General features: G+C 37.7%; 2 protein-coding genes across 4 annotated transcripts; both read right to left on the reverse strand.

Moving 5' to 3' along the window:
• Positions 1-1,632: 1,632 nt before the first annotated feature.
• Positions 1,633-10,606, reverse strand: LOC104246073 (uncharacterized). 3 transcript variants are annotated; one of them, XM_070166988.1, is made up of 6 exons: positions 9,924-10,606; positions 9,506-9,746; positions 9,342-9,409; positions 9,091-9,153; positions 8,942-9,005; positions 1,633-2,275 (listed from the first exon to the last, which is right to left on the reverse strand). In XM_070166988.1, exons 2-6 carry the CDS (start codon positions 9,688-9,690, stop codon positions 2,257-2,259), a joined length of 399 nt encoding a protein of 132 aa, XP_070023089.1. In that variant the 5' UTR covers positions 9,691-9,746; positions 9,924-10,606; the 3' UTR covers positions 1,633-2,256. The 3 variants fall into 3 exon arrangements, with proteins under 3 accessions (XP_070023089.1, XP_009800108.1, XP_009800109.1); XM_009801806.2 differs by having other exon boundaries at positions 9,834-10,606; XM_009801807.2 differs by lacking the exon at positions 1,633-2,275 and adding an exon at positions 8,734-8,795 and having other exon boundaries at positions 9,506-10,606.
• An 88-nt stretch (positions 10,607-10,694) lies between these two features.
• On the reverse strand, positions 10,695-20,592 carry LOC104246074 (uncharacterized). Its single transcript, XM_009801810.2, has 8 exons — positions 19,951-20,592; positions 19,504-19,852; positions 18,799-18,883; positions 18,619-18,675; positions 17,791-17,850; positions 17,485-17,703; positions 11,158-11,432; positions 10,695-11,046 (listed from the first exon to the last, which is right to left on the reverse strand). Exons 1-8 carry the CDS (start codon positions 20,150-20,152, stop codon positions 10,932-10,934), a joined length of 1,362 nt encoding a protein of 453 aa, XP_009800112.2. The 5' UTR covers positions 20,153-20,592; the 3' UTR covers positions 10,695-10,931.
• Positions 20,593-21,187: the final 595 nt, after the last annotated feature.

Consider the following 21,187-nt stretch of genomic DNA (forward strand, 5'->3'; position numbering starts at 1 on the left):
AAGTACTAAGTCATGCTAAAATAAATAGACTAATAAGGGAGTATTAATTACATGACTAAATGCTAAAGAAAAATAAAAATAGGTTATGCAATTTTATCTAAATTATTGCAAAACAAAAAATAGATATTCAATACATTCTCGTTCGTAATGTTGAATTGAATGTCTTTTGTTAACATTAGTATTGATTTGATTTTGTTTTGGGTTTTTGTTAGCATTATTTAATTTACTAATTTTAATGGCTTTAAACTTATTGGAGCATACAAAAGTTCTAAATCCAACCTTGAAATAATACCTTAAAAGATAAAATTATGACATTTTTTAAGAAATATTTATAAATTACATCACAATAAATATATTTAAATATATCTTAAATTTCTATATATGTAATATCGGGTTGGTTTGGTTTCGGTTTGACTTTCTTTAGTTAAAACCAAGCCAAACTAATTATGATCGAGTTTTTTTCCAACACCAAACCAAATCAAACCAAACCATAATCGGGTTTTTTTTCTCAGTTTGACTCGAATTATCGGATTGATGCGGTTTGTCGGTTTCCTTTGTACATCCCTAATGGTGCCATTGCCAAATGGTAATTGACATTCAATTTCGTCTTTATTGATTTGTTTATTCAACTTTCATTTTGTTGGTTGTGATGGTGCTTGTCGAAAAAAGGCTTTTTCAAAATTTATTTCACGTTCAAATCAAATACCCCTTCTAAGTTAACACAAGGCATTTTAAAGATAGAAATTCTATGAAATTGTTAAAGCTTTTTAATTAATTTAGCATCCTCAAAATTATCATTGCCACTACATCACAACTTAGTATTATTTATATCAATTGGTAATCCATGATACGCAGAAGGAATATGGTAAAATAACTATCTCCATATACAGAAACTCACCCAAAATTACTAACTCCGAAAAGAAAACCATGCCATAGCCTCCAGCTGAGTCCAGCAAGTGTAAGGAAAAAGTTGAGCTGTAATGGTCTTATTCACATAGAAATTTCAATTGAGCGAAACAGATTTCGTATAGAGATCTTTTCACGTATATTACGCTAAAGTCAAACGTAGAGGTTTAATATTTGAGATCATTTTCCCTTGTGAAAGCGCTCTAATCTTTTCCCTTTATCCCATTTTCGAATTTCAATTATGGGGCACATATTTTTGTGATTTGTGTGACGTTCACTCATATATATTATTACAGTAAGTAAAGTCAAACTTTAGGTTAGGGTAGGGGTTAAATTGTTTGAGTTTTGAATTGTTGAAAGCGCACTAATACTATCCTTCATAGTTTTCTTCCTTTGCCATAAACGTGCCATTATGCCTGTTCCTTTTTTTCTTTTGTTTCAGTCTGTACAAGAACGAATGTATGTTCCTAATGCGTACCATTTTTTATATATTAGCTAGTTAACGTGAATGCATTATAAATTGTCTTTCCTCGATTTATTGTCATAATTCAACTTGTAAGTAAGTTTGAGTTTGGACTGCGCTAGCTAGTTTTAAGACTTTGGACTCCTATCTATTGGTGTTTTCATTATGGATTGGTCAACCTGTCACAATTACTTACTTACACAAATTAAGGCAGACCTGGTCATAGTTTTTTTTTTTTTTCAAATTTGTAAAACAAACTCAAATTTTGGACTATATTTTCAGATATCTTTAGCAATTCGTTTCAACTTCATGTCAAGACGAGACCAATACCCATCCCAACATAAATACATAATAATGCTTAAGCTGGTGCAAACACAATAATACTAAGGCATTCCAGTTGAAATTTCCTCATGTAGAAAATTCACCGCACTTATCAATTTCTTAGTGCAGCAGATGAAGGTATCATATTAGAGTCAAAACACACAATTAGGTCACACCGTCTAAAAGGCAGCTACTCTTGGGATCTAAGCTCCATCTCAGCCTATTAATGCTATCTGATAATAGAGGCAGCGGTATTGACTATTGACTGGGAAAGACTTCAAAACAGAAGCCGTTTCGTGTACAAGTTATTCAGTGCTGACGGCAATACGATCTACATGTATCAAAAAGCCAAGGTACGGCAATACGATATTCAATTGAATAGATAAGTTGTTTGTGTTGAATCCGTCAAAAGTTAATTATAAGTCTCTGTGGGAATGATACTCTACTCACTACTTTATTACTTGACGACCACGTATACTTGCGTGTGTGTTTGGTCGCAACAAGTTTTTGGCGCCGTTGCCGGGGACTTCGAAATTATCTACTTGTCTGAGTTAAGCTTTTATTAGTTATTTGATCCTCTTGATCCTGAAATTGAACGAACTATATCAACACCCGAAAACGTACATCTCACTAGGAAAGAGCAATTCAAATTTAATTCAATCACACTCTACCTTTTGACTATGGTCGATACTGGCGATCAAGCATGAACAAGCGAATTTTACATTCTTCCCATTTTAAACAAGCCCAAGTATACACTGCGATTCAACCCAACTCAAACAACCTATCCACAAACACCCTACCTCAAGAGTCGACTTGCTACCACTAAGCACCCTCAACTTGTGCACTCACCAACAAGAGAAGTTTACAACATTACCAATCCGTCATGAGATCAAGTGCCCTCACCACAAGCAAAAGAGCGAATATAGAAGCAGCTCATAAGTTCAAATATGCCATTGAACATAATTTAAGGACATCACACAATTGAATAAAATTCACTTACTCTCACAAAAAATTTCACGTGCATCTCGTGGTCGTACCATAAGCTTGCCCGTAATGTACATCTTTACTAATCTAAGCTAGCAAAATCTAGAATCAATTAGGACTTTACATTTGTAATGTAGGCTAAGGGACATGTATAATACATTTAGGAGTAGTAACTAACCCTCATAAGCACTTTAATACACTACACTCACAAATCGAGCAAATATTCTTCTCAATTAATTCATTTCCCATAAACTATATCTAACACAGCCCTCTTTTCAATTAAGCACTTCTATATCTCCAGTAGCACGAATTAGAAAGATTAGAAGGTGTGTTTTATTCTACATTAATTGAACTATTCTTTTTTCTTTCTTGCACTTTTGTTTTTTGTTTTTTTTTTCTCTTTTTTTTTCTTCACACACTCCATACATTAAGGTTCATCGGCTAGTGACCTCCTTTTTTATTCACAACTTTAGTGCACCTTAAGGGCTCTTCCATGGTTCCACTCGAAAGTTACTCCCCAATCTCTCACCTTACTTATTTTAGTGACTAAGTGCGTTAGGGGGTAAAGCTTCAACAATCTCAAATTAAGAACAAATACGGATACTGCTTGAAGTGTTGGTGCCAAAGAAAAGGTCTATAAGCTCAAAGGGGCTAGAAACAGAAATATTTTATTTGTGAGTGCCAAGCACCTCTATGATCAAGCAAGAAATGCCTACGTCATCTCCTAGACTAGCACAACTTAACGATTTCACTTCGATTAACACACGGGGCAAGTTCTAGACTACACACGATAGCACAGAATATCACAAATCCTTACATACACATTGCACATGACTCAATCAAGACGATTTTGTTCGGCTCTCAAGTCAAGCAAGCATGAGAATTTTTAAGCAATAATGCACTATGTAACACCCCAAAATTTTTTATAATATTTGCATTCTTGATTGAGAATTTTTATAACGAGGAAATATTTTACTTTGCATTTCTTAAATGTGAAATGGTCAATATATGAAAATTTCTTACTTTAGGTTGTGTTAATATTGGCAATGAAGTTCCATGATGTTGCTATATGTAACACTTAATATTATTTTGACTAGTTGTTATTAAATATAATATATATATAATTAAGTTTTTGATTTCCAACCTTTTGTATTTATCTAAGAATATTTAGTAGTTGGGTAACCATTTTATTTCATATCTATCCATAAACTCCCCATTTTTTCTACTCTTCAAGACAAAGAAGAATAGTTATCTCTCTCTCTCTCTCTCTCTCTCTCTCTCTCTCTCTCTCTCTCTCTCTCTCTCTCTAGAATCTGAAGTTTCATGAAAAAAAAAACCATGGATTTCTATTAAATCAACAAGCAAATTTCGTTTTTGGTGAAGATCAAGTTGCTCCTCTTGGTAAGTTTCTAAACTCGTTTTTATACTAGACACCTACTAGTATTTTCTACATATCTTTTTGTACAGAGCTCCGATTTAAGTGATCCAGGACTTTCTGGAAAGGTATTTCATAAATCTATAACTCTTATGAAGGAACCTAGTTTTGTCGGTATTTACCTGAAAAAGGATCAGAAAGTACAGGGCAGGTGCTGTCCAGATTTTCAGCTTTAGAAATACTCCATATATTGTTGTTAGTAATTTTAGCATAACTTTTTGTTCAAAATTGATATGGAGGTGATTCAAGATGTTCTGAAACGGTAAGATATAGATCTACAACTTTTGTGAAGACCAGAAAGTCTAGTTTGTCCGTATAGATCTTCAAAACTGAGTCACAACTCGGAACAGGGATACTGTCCAGAATTTCTGTTTCAAATGTTTTTGGGTAATTTTCACCAATATCATGTTTAGTTTGACTTGCTAAATCACTGAACTTATTTAGATATTTGATTATGTATTTAAGGTATATAAACCCTTGAAAAAAAAATCAAAGGGGAAGTGTTTGAGGAAGTGGACAGATTTGGTTTGTTTACGGCGTAGACGATTCGAACGTCCCCAAGTTGTGATTGAACTGTTTTGTGGTAAAACACCAAGGTTTGTGTATAAACTTGTACTCCTTTTTTTTTGCTGGAATATTTTGAAATAACCTGATATTTTATTTTTCTTGTCTTCAATTTATATTGTTATATCCGTATTATATCAAGTATTGTAAGATATTTGCTAAATCGTCCATTCGTACGGATTATTTGATCATTTTGCATTCTTGTTGGGACTTTGTCCTTCTTGTGGCAGTGACTTTGTCACTCATCTTGGCATGCCTCTTGATTCAGATCTTTTGCCATCTTGACTTTGGATTTGTAGTTCGTCTTGAATTATGGAACTTGTCCGTGTTAAGTACGAACTAGGAAGCCATTTTTAATATGGTTCTTGATTCTCTTGTCTATTGGGTTTTGACCCTACTTGATTTGGGGCTTCGGTCCATCTTGATATCTGATTATGCTTAGTGTGATGGCATGACGTACATATTGGGCGAAAAATGGATATTTGGTATACTCTCTTAAATTGATAGTATACACTTTCTAGACTCTTGAACATTGTTATTGATATTTGGAAACACTTCAAAGTTTGATATTGATATGTTTGATATATTTGTTCACTTGTTTTAAATTATGTTAAATTGAGCTAACTATGACTGAAAAGGGGAATTGGAGAATTTAATGACTCCAAGCCTAAAGTTTATACACCACTAAGCTTTATGCTTAGCGATAGTTGTTTTCTATCGTAGGAAATGTTCGGGATGAAATCTGAAGATGGCCAGGGTGAAGTAGTCTCTTTTGGGAGAATTTATGAAGATCACATTTGCATATGCACCTTGGTTTGCATAGTTTTGGGACATGTACATGATATATAGGATATACAAGATATACAGGATATATACATATATATATATATGTCACACTTATGTTATTTGGAGGCTTGTTGGATTTTAAAGACCAAGATCTTGTAACTTGAATTTGTAACCTATTTTATTGTATTAGGGTGTTTTAATAACTCAAGTCTTGTAATATGCTAAATTTACACTTTGTCTTGTAAATATGTAGAAAATGAGAAAACTAGTTTCCTTTTTTTATACCCGATAGTTTGAAATTTATGTACAATACAAACTTGCAGTGATTTTGAATGATTGTATAAATCTGTTAGGAAGTTGCTTTAATCTGTTGATTAATCAAGAAGGGTTATATCACCATATGTTAATATTTTGACATTGTATTTCATTTAAAATAAAATTATGGTGTATTTTCAAAAAAAAAATATTGCACTTTGAACCTTTTCGCATGAGCCTACTTCCGCTACTAAAATTATTCTGAATATTTTTATTAATATCTCTTTTAATATTTTGTAAATAGGAAATTAAATTTGTTTCCTAAGTAGTACCCTCCCAAAGGGGTTGCTACACACTAGGTGGCATACAAGTCAAATATCTGAGAAAAATGCGTCACAAAGTAGGCTACTTAATTTACTTGGGCATTACAATTCAAATCAACTATTCAGGAAGACGGAGTGCATGCCATAGCTTAATGTGCCAACACCAAACATCTCAACAGGTACCTCAGAGCACCTCAGTTTTCTCCCTATCCTACTCCTAAAAAAAATACCCGGTTCGAGCTACACCCTTGGAAAAGAACCAACGTCCAAAAGAAAAACCAAGGGATACTATCTAACTATCCTAACAAGAACAAAAGAAAATCTTTTTGGTATTCTTAATCGGACTTTAATCCCTTAAGAAACCTGTCCAACAGATCCATCGTCGGGAAAAATCCGAGCACTTTCTGATTTTTTTTCTTCTTTTTTTTACTAGCTATTTAGACCATGTAAGTTCTAACTAAGCTAAAAAAATTAACAATAAATAAAAAATTTATACAATTACAAGTCACGAAGTATTTCCCCCACCTCACACTTAAATAATGCATAGTCCCCGATGCATAAAAAAATTAAAACAAAGTAAGATGGAAAGAAAGAACTCCCTGCTAGTCGAATTCCTCCTCTTCGGAATGCCCACCAGCCGCAGCTTCGGGCTCATCATCATCCGCTTCTGGGGGCACCAAAGTCATGGGCCCCATGACTTCATTACCAATCTCATCCTCATCATCGGATACTTTGCGAGTGTTCTCATCCTCAGATGGGTGAATGGGACTGTCGGTGTAATTCCCAACATCTCCTTGGAAGAACTGGAGAGCTAATTGCAAAGATGCATACGCTCCTCATCCAACCTGTTGAAGTTTTCGTCCCTCTCATTCCTCGCAGCCTGACTTAGCTTTGATGTGGATTCCAGCAAGGATGAAATGTCTAACAACGCCATTAGTGCCTCCACTACCTCATCATAGCCAGGGTACTCCGATAGCCCACGGGAGAGCATGTACTGCGTCAGGAGGTTTCCAAAGAATAACCTCTTGATCCATTGGCTAAAGCGTGTGCGGGCCATCTCTCCTAGCATGATCTCACCTACGTTTATGGGCCGCTCAGTCATCAGAAAGAATATCACACACACTCGAGCTCGAGTGCATTCCTTGTTATGCTTAACGGGCATCAATCTAGTCTGCACGAAGTTGTCATACACTGGCCATCTTGTTGAAGTTGAAACGAAGCATCTCAAGGTGGGCATCTCCCTTGGTCCGTGTCCACTTCGCATTAGAATCAACGCCACAAAGAGTGTGACGTATTGTCCGATAGCGTGGGCTTTTGACAAACTTTTGTAGCCTCCGTGGATTAGGGCTATCAACTCCCAAAAATTCAAACAAGGATCACCTATCTAGTGGTATCTCCTTTCCTTGGACCCATGACTAGAACAGGTCTGCGTTCCAATTGGCATACCTCTCTCGCACTATGCTCAGATTTGCAGGGCCCGGGAAGTCTATCAGCTTAGCCATCTTCATCTTTACCAACCGGCAAGCACATCCGGGAAGTTTTTTCCTAGAGCCTTCACATTAATCCCTATTTCGGCGACATATCTCCCATATGGCACAAAGTTATTATGCCTTTTGATGGCATTTTCTCGAACTAGATCCAAACCGAGGTCGTGGGACCGATGGTGTCCTCGTCGACCCGCTAGAAATTTGCTTTCCCTTAGCTTGCTGGGAAAAACCTTCACCCTGCTTGCATTTTTTGGGAGGGGGAGCAGTAGTGGAGGACTTTCCCACCCTTTTTCCAGAACCTTCACCCTGTTTGCGTTTTTTGGGATGGGGTAGTAGTAGAGGACTTTCTCACCCCTTTTCCATGGAAATGTTTGGATAATTCTCAACTACTGCTACCCCTCCCAAAGGAAAAGGGGTCGGAAAATCCTCCACTACTGCTCCCCCTCCCAAAAAACGTAAGTAGGGTGAAGGTTCTTCCCGGCATGCTAAGGGAAAGTAGGTTGCTAGCGGGTCGACGAGGACACCATCGGTCCCATGGCCTCGGTTGGATCTAGTTCGAGAAGACGCTATCAAATGGCATAATAACTTTGTGCCATATGGTAGATATGTCTCCTAAAAGGGGATTAATATAAAGGCTCCAGAAAAGAACTTCCCGAATATGTTTGCCCGGTTGGTAGAGATGAAGATGGATAAGCTAGAATGCACGGGCCCTACAAATCTGAGCAAGGTGCGAGAGATGTATGCCAATTGGAACACAGACATGTTCCAGTCATGAGTCCGAGGAAAGGAGATACCACTGGATAGGTGATCCTTGTGTGAATTTTTGGGAGTTGATAGCCCTAATCCACGGAGGCTACAGAAGTTCGTCAAAAGCCCACGCTACCGGACAATACATCATACTCTTTGTGGCGTTGATTCTAATGCGAAGTGGACACAGACTAAGGGAGATGCCCAGCTTGAGATGCTCCATTTCGACTTCAACAAGACGGCCAAGGTATGACAAACTTTGTGCAGGCTAGATTGATACTTGTTGAACATACCAGTGAATGCACTCGAGCTCGAGTGTGTGTGATATTCTTTTTGATGACTGGGCGACCCATAAACGTGGGTGAGATCATGCTAGGGGAGATGGCCCGCACCCGTGTTGGCCAAAGGATCAAAAGGTTCTTCTTTGGAAACCTCCTGACGCAGTACATGCTCTCCCGTGGGCTACCGGAGTACCCTGGCTATGTAACTGGGGGCTGATAGTTGGGTTCTAAAGATGCACATGCCTAAATTGGGTTCAAGTCAGTTCATACCTTCTAACAAATAAAAAGGGCAAGCTTGTTTTCTACCCATCTTCACGGTCCAAAAAATAGAGAGAAATCCAGAGTTTATAATAAACAGGCAGAGTAAGGTATAACAGACGAGAAATTACCTTGCAGATTGCGTCAAGTTCAAAAAGAAGAACTTGATAAAATTGTCCTTCACTAACACCATCTCTGAAGGGAAAAGGATAATTCATTTCAGACAAAAAAGGAACAGAAATTTCTATAATGCAGGTATAGAAGCGTTATTCAACAATACCTGTACAATATAATTCTCTAAGGCTTCTGTGCAGTTGCTCGACGGAAGGAAATAAGCAATTCCCTGAGTTATAAATGAGATAGACCATCAGTCAGAAGCAAATTTAAGTCCATTAGCTTGAACCTTGAAAATCAAGACATGTTCTTTGAAAATGAGGAAAGAAAAAGGCGGAATACTTTATCATGCCACCAGTCACAGGTCCTCTAACTGGATCTTGCCAAGTCTTGTACAGATCTAGTATAAGCTCTTGCCTATGCGCTTGAGCAGAAACCAAACCAGCATACTTTGTAATCTCAGGCCAATCTTGAGAAGCAACCACCTGAAAGATATGAAAAGTTAGCACTTCTTTGCTTCAGATATATAGATGAAGGGAGTGGATTAATGAAACCAAAAGAATGAAGTCTACAGCAATTACCGCAGCAATTGACGGGCTAGAATCCTCCCAGGGTGGGGATAGGTGACATCTGCACCAAAAATGATAGTTGCGCGGTCGCTGACAAGGGAAATTCGTCTTGAGAGCACATCAACCAGCACAGTATTTCTTCCTCCAACCTCCACATTTATCTTCAGGGATACATTGACTAAATACTGCTTAGTCATCTTAAATACATGTTTTGTCAAGCAGCATTACGAGACAATTCCAAGTTCAGTTTCACCTAGGAAAAGAAGCAAGAATTTCAGCTGTAGCATATTCCAGGAGTTTGCAAAAGCACCATATGAATTTCACCATTCTGGTCTTGTACCATAAAGAGAAGAAAGGTGCAAATGTCTCCTCTCCTTCTGAGTCCTAGAAATCCCCTAAGCAGCTTAAAAGAGTTATTTTTAAGAGATACCTCATTTTTATCATTAATTATCTCCTCGGATTCAAATATCTCCTCTCCTATTTCTTCCTCTGAGTCACTTAACTCTTCCTGCTCCATCACAATTTCTGCAAGGGGCTGGTCTGCCATATAATCAAGGTCATTTCCATTTTCTCGGTCGTTGGATAAAATCATTGCGGTAGCACCTGAATCATGGGGTTGCGTGGTTCTATTTGGAGTTCTATTGATTTGATGATTTTGAGCTCCAGAATCTGAAGCACTAGTAGGTGATCTTCCCATATAATGGTCAGCCACTCCTCTGCTTCCCATGGCTTTCTGCTTTCTGGACGTGAAACTCAAGTGCATCTCCAAGTCAACCTCATTCCTTTTTCCCACAGGGCTAGAGGGTATAGAACAAGCAACATTTGAACTACTATCGACAGCATTCTGAACTTGAGTGCACCTTCCTTTTGATGACTCTGTGATACATAAGGTTGGTGCAGCAGAGGATGCAGCTTCCAAGTCACAATTTGCATCATCAGTTCTTTACAGAAGTGGATGAAAGTCAAAACCAGATGATACTGAAGTTTTATCCCTGAGCTTAGAAGACTTGTCAAGAAAGTTAACAGTATGGGCTAATTGGCGTGAATGATGAAAGAGGCTAAGATTTAGTTGAGGTTGACAACCCGAAAAGAAACTGAACGAACTGGATGTACTAAAACTAGAGTTAGACTGATAATATGGCAAAGGGCCATCTTCAGGGGCCCGGAAGAGCAAAGGATGCATCTGTAGATCTGACTCATCTTTTCCTTCGGTAACATTCTTATTATCCTTTGACACCCTGTTTTCCTGTAGATTCTGATTACTTATAGTGTTCCTCCCAGCACTAATGCTAAACGGTCCATCTTTCACATAATAATTCTTTGCAGCACTTGCAATTTTTGGGACTGTGTTGTCTGTATCACCCGCACAAGCATCCCCACCAAAAGTCCTTGGATACGTTCCACCATGATAGCTTTTAAAAGCCGACTGAGATATAACTCAAACAGATGGTGGAAGATTAACAGGAGGCAAGCCTGGAGCTAATTTGACTAATTGTCCATTGTTAAATTTACGGGCTCGGTATGGCCGCGAAAAGGACTCCGTTTTTGAGGCCCTTCAAGTCAGATGAGAAGCATAATGAGTCATCATAATGCAGAAAGTCTGCCATCTTGAGAAAACAAACACAAAAACAAAGGAGATGAAAAGAGTAAGATGCAATGTGTACCTCAGAGAAACAGGGAACTCGTTAGAGATGTGCGATTGCCCATTTCCAGAACGACTGCTATTCATCTCTTCAGCAACTGGAGAACTCTCATCTCCCAATAGCTGAGCAGGAGGAATTTTCTCTGCCAGGTCTGACATAGAATGATTCACTTGGATGCTGGATACAGCAGGCCTCCAATCTGCCAAAAAGGCCTCATGAACATAAGCTTCCTCATCTCTTTCTGTACAATTATCTGCACCACTATTTTCTGTTACAGCATAGTCAGCAACATTATCCTGCAATTTTTTTCATGAGCAAGGGCATTATAGTTTATATCCAACTGCATCCAGTGGATGAATGTAGAAAAGGAACATTAAAGTTAAAGACCCTTCTCAAAAGTGTAGGGAGCCAACAAAAATCCGTTCATCATTAGATGAATCAACTATGTCTCAATCACAAGCTAGTTGGGGTTGTATTATCCATTCCGCTTTATTCGGAACATTTTATTTTAATACTAATGAATAATTTGACTTATAAGAAAATTATAAGTTTTCTAAAACTAGAGATCCTCTAAATCTCACATAGAACATCTATGTCATCTGCAGAAATAAAATTACGTCAGATATCCAACAGATGTAAATAAGAAAATTTCAAATTGTACTAATTTTTGTTTTCATTCAAATGTATGTGGTCTGCTCCCACCAGGTAACCCATAGATCAAAAGAGGTCTCATGTTCCAAACACTGCACTAACATTTATTAGCTACAGCACAATGTAAAAACAAATGATTTATATTCGAGTCTCCTCCTAACATATGTAACAGTTACCGCATATAGTCTAAAGCCTCTTCGGCTTCTTTTTTTATTAGCCTCTTCTGCTTAAATTGTCCCAAGTTAGACATGCCTCATAAACTACTATCCAACCAAAACATGAAACTTCGGGAAGACCTCTAGTTTTGCGACAGTTTCCATCGCCAATGGCTCCTACTGTCTGCATAACTGGATAGTGCGTCTTAAGTACCTTACACAGAGAACAGATGTTTACTGTCAAATTTCGATCACAGAGAATATTTCCCCCTAGAAACTGTTCCTTTATCTTCAATCTAGAGTTAGCCTAGTTAAACTATATAGCGAGAGCCTCCTGATCCTGGCAACAACAACAACAACAAACCCAACTTAATCTCATACGTGGGTCTGGGGAGGGTAGTATGTACGCAGCCTTACCTCTATCCTATAAAGGCAGAGAGGTTGTTTCTGATAGACCATCGGCTTAAGGAACGGTAAAAATAAAGCAACAAGCAATAACAGCAGTAATACAATAAGTAATGGAAGCGAGTGACATAACAAGTAATAAAGAACTAAGAATAAAAGAATACAAGAATAGTACCAGTACTACTGGTAAACCTAGGAGAAACTCACAACTACATGTCAACCCACCACCTTAATTCTTGATCTCCACACCTTCCTATCGCTAGTCATGTCCTCGGATAGGTGAAGCAATGACATGTCCTACCTCATCACCTCTCCCCAATACTTCTTTGGCCTACCCCTGCACTTCCTCAAGCCCGCCATGGTCAACCTCTCACACCTCCGGACCGGGCTCCTCTTCACATGCCCGAACCATCGCAACCTCGATTCCCGCAATTTGTCTTCCGCAGATGTCAGTCCCACCTTGTCCCTAATAACTTTATTCTTAATCTTGTCTTTCGTGGTATGTCCACACATCCATCTCAGCATCCCCATTTCAGCTACTTTCATCTTTTGGACATGGGACTTCTTGACGGGCCAACACTCAGCTCCATACAACATAGTCGGTCTAACCACCACCCTTGTAGAATTTTTCTTTAAGTCTAGGCGGCAGATTCTTATCGCATAAACCCCCGAAGCTAGCCTCTATCTCATCCACTCCGCTCCAATGCAATGGATAACATCCTCGTCAATCTCCATGTTGCCTTGGATTATAGACCCAAGATACTTGAAACTCTCTCTTTTGGGAATGACTTGAGTATCAATCTCCACTTCCACTTCTTCTTCATGCCTCTATCACTGAGCTTGCACTCCAAGTATTCAGTTTTCGACCTACTCAACTTGAAACCTGTGGACTCCAGCGTCTGTCTTAAAACTTTCAACCTAGCATTAACACCCCCTCGCGTCTCGTCAATCGATACTATATCATCAACAAATAACATACACCATGGCACCCTCCCCTGTATGTGTCTTGTCAGCACATCCAACTCTAGGGCAAATAAAAACGAACTAAGGGCCGATACAACCCCATCTCCATAGAAAAATGTTCTGAGTCTCCTCCCGCAGTCTTCACACTAGTCTTAGCACCTTCGTACATGTCTTTAATCACCTTAATGTACGCTACCAGGACTCCGCTAACCTCCAAACATCTCCATAACACTTCCCTCGGGGCTTTGTCATAAGCCTTCTCAAGGTCAATGAACACCATGTGCAAGTCATTTTTCCTCTCCCTATACTGCTCCACCAATCGTCTCACCAGGTGAATAGCTTTTGTAGTTGATTGTCCCGGCATAAATCTGAACCCTGGTCCTGGCAACTTTTTTCAAAATTTAATGTCTTATACTCTACTATTAATTTTTTGAGCAATAGTTGACTTGAACACCATGCGCAAGTCATGTTTTCTCTCCCTATACTGCCCCACCAATCGTCTCACCTTGACTGTCCCGGCATAAATCCGTACCTTGATCATGGCAATTTCTTCAAAATTTAGTGTCCTATACTCTACTGTTCATGTTTTGAGTAATCGTTGACTCAGGACAACCTATAAAACTAAAAAGATCTGGATATTCCCGTCTTAACTCTTAAGTGATGCGTCAAAATACTAAATTTCTCGCCAGATTCTTGTTTTTCTACTGTAACTGACCTTAAAATGTGTGTATCTTATGAATTCCTCCCTTTGACCTCCCATACATGTCCACCTTAAACGAGCAGATATGAAAGAGCTCATTAGCCAACTCGAAAAGAGAAGGATTCCTAGGCTTTGAACCAGAAAAAAGGGAAAACGGCCATCTCCTTTTTTTGGTTTGACAATAGAATGAAGGTAATTGGATAGAGGAAAATAATTGCCATATTTTGGGGCCTGCCAACTTTTCAAGTGTTTGCAGGACTTATACTTCCCGGTCTTCCCTCCAACTTCGATGATTAGATGTCTGAACACCTCTTTTCTACTCTTAAATTAACTGTTCAACCAAATCAAGGAGTGGAGTACCTTTTCTTAGGCCCAACCTCCTTCGCTTCATGCCAAAACAGCAAAGGCCCCTACATCCCGACGTTTCCTTTTCCCTCATATATGAAGAGGCTCTAACCTTGCATCTAAGAATGTGGTCTAGTGGTCAATGAAGTTGAAATGACGAATATGCGAAACCAGGGTCCAAATCTCAGCAAAGACAAAAAAATGCTAGGTGAAATTTTTTCAATGCCTAAATCTAGTGGACAGAGTACCCGATAATTGGTGGGAGAATGGAGGTACTCGATGCAATAATCAAGGTGTGCACCAATCGGCTTGAACACAACCATCATCAAAAATAAAAATTCAAAATTTAAAGAATCTCTAACCTTAGGGGTGGAGTTGTTGTGACATGGTCCATATGCATAACCATGTAAATGGATATGAATGATATCTAGTCACCAAGACTTAGGTCCACTCTTTGCTCTTGTTTGCATTCCAATATGCTGAACGTGGACTTAACAAAAAAAAAAGTCTACAACATGATAGACAACTCTTCAACACCAACATATAAAGCAGCTATATGTGTAGCCTTGCAAGGTACATCCATTCTCACCTTAGCTAGAATATTTTGCGAAGTACAACAAAATCACTAACATACCAGATCATGTTGATGACATACTCCCTTTGTTCCAGTTTATGTGAACCTATTTCCTTTTTGGTCCGTTCCAAAAAGAATGACCCCTTTCTAAATTTGGTAACAATTTAGCTTAAACTTACAATTCTACACTTAATGAGAAACTTTTATAGCCACACAAATACTCTGGGGCCCTTTTTAACTTGTATAGGACCACAAATTCAAAAAGTCTTCATTTTTTTCTTAAACTCCATGCCCAGTCAAACAGGTTCACGTAAATTGGAATGGAAGGAGTAATATAATTAAGTAAATAAAAATGTGCTCTCTTTATGTTTTTCTATAAATAAGGTGTACTCTCTCTAATATCTTAAACTTTTAGATGAGATGGCCACACACTTTAATATTATCAGACATCGAATCTCACAGCTACCCTTTATCAAAACAAATTTCCATTTGGGCTATGAAGGGAAGGAATTTTCACTTGGCCTGCATGTGAGGAGGCATGTTAAAGACATAATATAATTAAGTAAATAAAAGTGTGACCTCCCTAACAAATTAGGCTTTAAATGAGATGGTCACACACTTCTATGGGTTCAACTTAGATGAGGCATAATGTTTAAGCGATCTATAAATCAATCAACAGTCAGTTGCGCCTCAAGCAAAAACTAGTACTGGGATATATGAATCCTCCGTATCCACTCCAATCTATTCTAACCCATTCCATTCCAAAACTGGAAAATACTTTGTTTTTTAATGTAAACCAATGGTCTTTACAACAAGAGGTTTTCCAAATTTCACCATCATCCCTACATTGACATGCAAGTTAACAATTAAGCTAAAAAGAATCCTATTTCTGGCAAACATCGGATCTAATGGAAGTGTAAAACTAACAACTGAGCTTTAATCACAAAATTTGATGCCGAAAATGAATATTTTCCATCCATTGTGTCTGTTCTTAGCTAATTCACACTGGTCTCGAGAGATTATGTGTTTTGAGACTTCCCTTCATGTGATTACAAGTCTACCTTGTCCAATTTTAGGAGATTCAATCGCCATGATATAGTTTGAAGTCTATGTAGGACATGATCAACCTTGCATACTCAGCCTGGTGCTACCGAAAATTCGTAGATGATGAATGCATGACGATTAGGAGATAAAATGGTTACGTCATATTAAAATATAACGCAAAACGGCTTCTAGATAGAAGCATGAAATCCCTCCCATTTATTATTGATGACCCTAGACCTATATAGAATCCATTATGTACAAACTCCATTTATTATATATCCATTTTTCCATCTCTAGTTGACAACGTTCAACTTTAACATTTGATTGGGGACATGTTTTAAAATCCAACCAATCAGCACTAATAGAACATAGTTGGGCCACATGTAAGGGGCTCTGCTGGGGAAACTGCAATTGAACCATAATACAACAGAAGACTTTGATAACTTTCTCTTCAATTTTTTTGAGAATCGTAATTTAGTTTTCTTCCTCTCATCCAACCATCGGCAGAACCCACTTATTATTTGTCTTTCTCCTCCCGTCAGCCATTGTCCACACAATTGCATCCTCAGCTCCATGTTGCTTGGCCCACACCCCAAATCCATCATGTTCTCTCCTCCTCTGCCAGTTCAACGTAAAGACATTCGGTTGGAGGATACCTTCATCCTTTCTTATAATTTGCTTTTCTTTTGTGTAATCTCTTTTGCAAAAAGATTTTCAAGTAGGATACAATACATCCTAGCTTTAGTCAAACAAGCATTAAACTACATCTTAGTAATAACATATTTGATTATTTCTACATAGTATTAGATAAGTTAGATCACTCTTAGTCCAATCTAATTCTTCCGGTTCCCAGCCCATAGCCACAAGAATGATGAATTTCAACATGACTAACCCAGCCGAGCAACCAATAATCACATCCAATGCAAGTCTAAGCCAGTTGCAGCAACTGGCCTAATCTATAGTAACTGCAAGCAAGCCTAATCTACTTGATAATCGTAGGTTACTAAAGAGAAAATCCAGATTTACAAATGGTAAACTAAATCCCTTTCAGGAAAAGTTCAAATTAGGCTCAACTAGGAATTGTAAAACAAAGATTTGGTGCAATTAATCACATTATATGATCAGGTTTAATACGATATAAGATGGAACCGTGTATAAGATAGTTCATGCTAGAGCAAGAAAAATCCATCTTAATTAAGAACTTCAGTAAACAGTAATTAACCAAGATTCAGGTAATAAATATCAATCCAACTTATAATTTCTAAACAAAACTAAGCTTCTTAGCAGATTTGGCATCATGACTATATTTCAAAACAAACCTACTTCCCTATTTTTACCAGTTCCATGCTCCAACTTTGTGGTACTAACTAGCAATTGGCAAGATAAAGTTTATGGTAATAAGAGAAAGAACATACTGCATGGGCGAGTTAGGTACTTCTTTGACAAAGTACACCTTTCTAACATGGAAAATGGACGCAGAATAATAGTTTGACTGAAAGGCACAGCCTTACCTCCTTTTCGGAAGAAACATGCCAAGTTTCCAAAGCAGCTGCTTTTGATTTTCTTCTCTCTTCATATAACCGGTGTTTTGCCTTCTTACTAGCATCGGATTTATATGATTTCTGAGTTCCAATAGCAATGCGCCACTGCCGGGGTAACAAGGAAGGATCTCTATAAGGAACAATAAACTTCCACACTGACATCCAGTCAAGCTTGAACACCTTCAGACCCTGCATGATCATGACTATATAAATAGTGAAGCAGCGACAAATGGAGATGGTGGTGCTATGGAAATTTAAGTTGCATTGTATACTTACCTCTTTAATACATGCAACCTCTTCTACTGTCAACGGAGAGTTTTTTATCCTCCGAACCGCCTACAAGATTCATTACTACATTATATACCACAATCAATGACCACAACAATCATAAAACACACTGTGACATTCAAAACAAAATAAATGGCATCTCTAGCAACATATATATTTTTTGATAAGGTAAATAATTTTATTAACAATTGGGGGAAACCCCGTATACAAGTTGTATGCCAAAAAGAAAGAACCTACACAAATATATGGTTCTCAACAACATAGGCCCGGCGCTCTATACAAGTGGGGACCTCATGAGTGCACCAAAAAGAAACTAGAAACAAAAGGCAACTTTGCAATTTTACAAACTCAAGTTCCACCCCTTCAAAAGCCTCTTATTTCTCTCTTTCCAAATAACCCACATGATTGCTATGGGGGCAACCCTCCAAGCCTTTGGACTTCTCTTCCCCCTCATGTGAGACCAACTACGCAACGCCTCCTTCACTATGCTCAGCATCACCCATCGCACCCCAAACAAATTAAGGACCAGATATTTTGGAAAATACTGCAAAAAATGTCATGATTCATGGATGAATTGCGATTGTGGGTTGTACTTTTATTAGGTGAATCGAGAAAGTCATTTTCGAGTTAAAAAAATCTTTGAACAGTTGAAGGAGTGGTAGGAGACGGCTTAAACATTCAGCATATCCCAACTGATAGAATGAATAGATTGCTAAAGTGGTTTTGCAGGCACTTTTAGGAAGAGGCAGTTCAAATGGGGCCATAGCGTTAATAGTATGATTGTTTATAAATGTTTTATGCACACCAATAACAAACCTTTATTGGATTTTCAGGTGCTTTAGATGATGAGCGATTCTTCTGCCTGACAAAAATCTGCAAAAAAGGTCAAGCACTTCTTCACGTTAAGCACAACTAAACATTAAGAAGACAATGAAATCGAGAGAATAAATGACTGACAACACTGTTGCTGCAAGTGGAAGTGCACATAAGAATCACCTGATGCTTAGATTTGCCAGGAAGATAGCGCTGCTGAATTGCCCTCCAGTCTGTATTATACTCCATCAAACCCAATGCTAATAATCTGCATCACATGCCAAGGTAATATCACAAAACTTATTAGTAATGGTAAAAGCGAATATGGGTAAAAATGAAGATCGTCCATGATATTAAAACCTTAAGACCTAGTAGGGAATTGATGAAATTGCCAAAGGAAGTGGAGGATGAATGATACATGGTATTTAACCAAATCACAGTGACTATAACTGCTTAGGCTCTCACAGATATAGGTAATTAGCTTCATTCAATTGTTTTCGTACAATAGACGTAAGCAAATCTTTTTGCTTCATGATAACACCCAATTTTGTACCATGCTGAGAAATAAATTGTACTAACAGGGATCGTTTATTTAGGGGAAATTTCAGAATCCATATGTGAATTCCAACTTTGCAACTCTAAACCCTAACTAAATTCACTACCTTCTCTGTTTTTCCTATAGCAAGGTTTTAGTTCACAACCTATCACCATAGGACTGTGGAGAAGATGAGAATACCAACTAATAAAAGCGAGAAGGCATCAAATGCCCCAAAGTAAGGTCAATGTTGCCTCAATTTTACAATCACGACCTAATCAGTAAAGCGACTCATTTCATAAGGACCCTGATACTGCTACTGCAAGAAAGGTAAAAGAAGACATAAAACTCACTCATCCTCTGCATCAGTAAAAAGCACCTGGTTTGCTACCGCTGCAGGGGGTGGTTTATGGGGATACAGGGCGGGATTAAACAAAGGAAAAAAGCGCTGGGCTAACTTAGCAATCTCCTTTGGAACAGGAGCAGCTGCCTGTTTTTTAGCTTTTTCTACTAATACAGCAGCCATAGTCTTCTTTGATGTTTGAAAACTTGATGAAGGAGGAGGCACACCGTTTGAATACAAGGAAGCCTGACCATCAGGTTCAGCAGTAAAATGTATATTTTGCACAGGAAACAAGGGTTCCTTCTCGGAGCAGATATCATCCATACCTCCTACTTGCCGATGTTTGTAATCTTGCATAGCTGTCAATAAATATCACCCATGATGAAGTAAATAAAGTATCATAAACTGAGCAACCATAAGAAAACTAAGTGAAATTTAGTGTTCTAACATGATATACCATGAGAAACGTCATCCATGAAGTCCTTGACTAATTTGATCGGAGCCACATCAAGAACAGATAGTATTGGACCACTAATATAAGGTACCCAGGAGCCTTCCAGATGAGCAGTCTCCCTGCAAAACATGTGCTGAAGATATTTTGTTGGTGATTTGGGCAGGCGAAGTCTTCGAAGGTTCATCAGACACTGAGGGATGAACATATGGGAAGAAGAAGCAAAAACTGGGATATGGCACACTCCAACTTGCTAATACTCATCACGTTTATGAAGCATTTGTGATATCAATTCCCGAACATCAGAAGCAATGTGCCGTCTGGCCGGCTCAAGAACACAAACCGCAAAAACCTGAATAAGAAGTTGAACATGCTCATGTATCAAACAATGTAATTGTCCTATCTGATGGACTGTAAATCCATTCATAAAGCCATCATTCGCAGGCGACAAACTGAGTGAAGCTAGAGAACATCTTGGCATCGTCATGCTTTTTGCACCATGTCCAGAGTAAGGAGAAATGGGCAGATATGGTAACAAAGGGAGTAGTGGCCTATTTGACAGCCCTAAAACCTTCTTCCTGTTCTCAAGAGAAGCTCTTTGGGGCCTAGTTTGCCTAGTCTTAGTTTAGTTGCAGAGTTTTATTTTGGGGTTTTGGCATGGTATAACCCATATAATTGGTAGAAAATAGCCCTAGTTATAGATATTGGCATCAATAACCAATAAATGTATATCACAATAATAATATGTATATCACAACTTTTTTTTCCTTCTTTGTCTATATCAACATTTATATTAAAATTTTATTTTCATTCTTTGTATATAAATAATATTATTTTTTGTATATCAATAATATAAAATTATATATATTTATTGTTGTCTTTATATCAATGTATATCAGAATAAAAATATTGTATTATTTGTATATCACAGTGTATAGCACATCGGACATGTGTATACCAAAATAGATATCATAAATTTATTTTTCTTCTTTGTGTATATCAAGAATTAATTTTCTTTGTATATCAAAATATTATTTACTCCCACAATTATATTTATTATTTTTATATTTTAGAACTTGCTTAAACATGCTATATCAAAAATTTATTTTCCCTTTTTGATCAATAATTAATAATTATATTATTTGTATATCACAGTGTATAACATAATAATAATAATAATGTGTATATCAAAAAAGTTTATTAAAATTTTATTTTCGTTCTTTGTATAACACATTTCAGACTG

The sequence above is a fragment of the Nicotiana sylvestris genome, chromosome 1, assembly GCF_000393655.2.
Source record: "Nicotiana sylvestris chromosome 1, ASM39365v2, whole genome shotgun sequence".
In the NCBI taxonomy this organism is placed as follows: Eukaryota; Viridiplantae; Streptophyta; class Magnoliopsida; order Solanales; family Solanaceae; genus Nicotiana; species Nicotiana sylvestris.

Bases quoted from the DNA above. Each gene is read 5' to 3' on its own strand.
- LOC104246073 (XM_070166988.1), bottom strand. From the start codon at position 9,690: ATGACTAAGCAGTATTTAGTCAATGTATCCCTGAAGATAAATGTGGAG. The intron at 9,154-9,341 runs GCAAGAGCTTAT...TTTATAACTCAG, and splicing joins GTTTCTGCTCAAGCGCATAG to GGAATTGCTTATTTCCTTCC. The intron at 9,006-9,090 runs GTATTGTTGAAT...TTTTCCCTTCAG, and splicing joins TAGAGAATTATATTGTACAG to AGATGGTGTTAGTGAAGGAC.
- LOC104246074 (XM_009801810.2), bottom strand. From the start codon at position 20,152: ATGTTCATCCCTCAGTGTCTGATGAACCTTCGAAGACTTCGCCTGCCC. The intron at 19,853-19,950 runs GTATATCATGTT...ATTTATTGACAG, and splicing joins CATGGATGACGTTTCTCATG to CTATGCAAGATTACAAACAT. The intron at 18,884-19,503 runs GTGAGTTTTATG...CATGTGATGCAG, and splicing joins TTTACTGATGCAGAGGATGA to ATTATTAGCATTGGGTTTGA.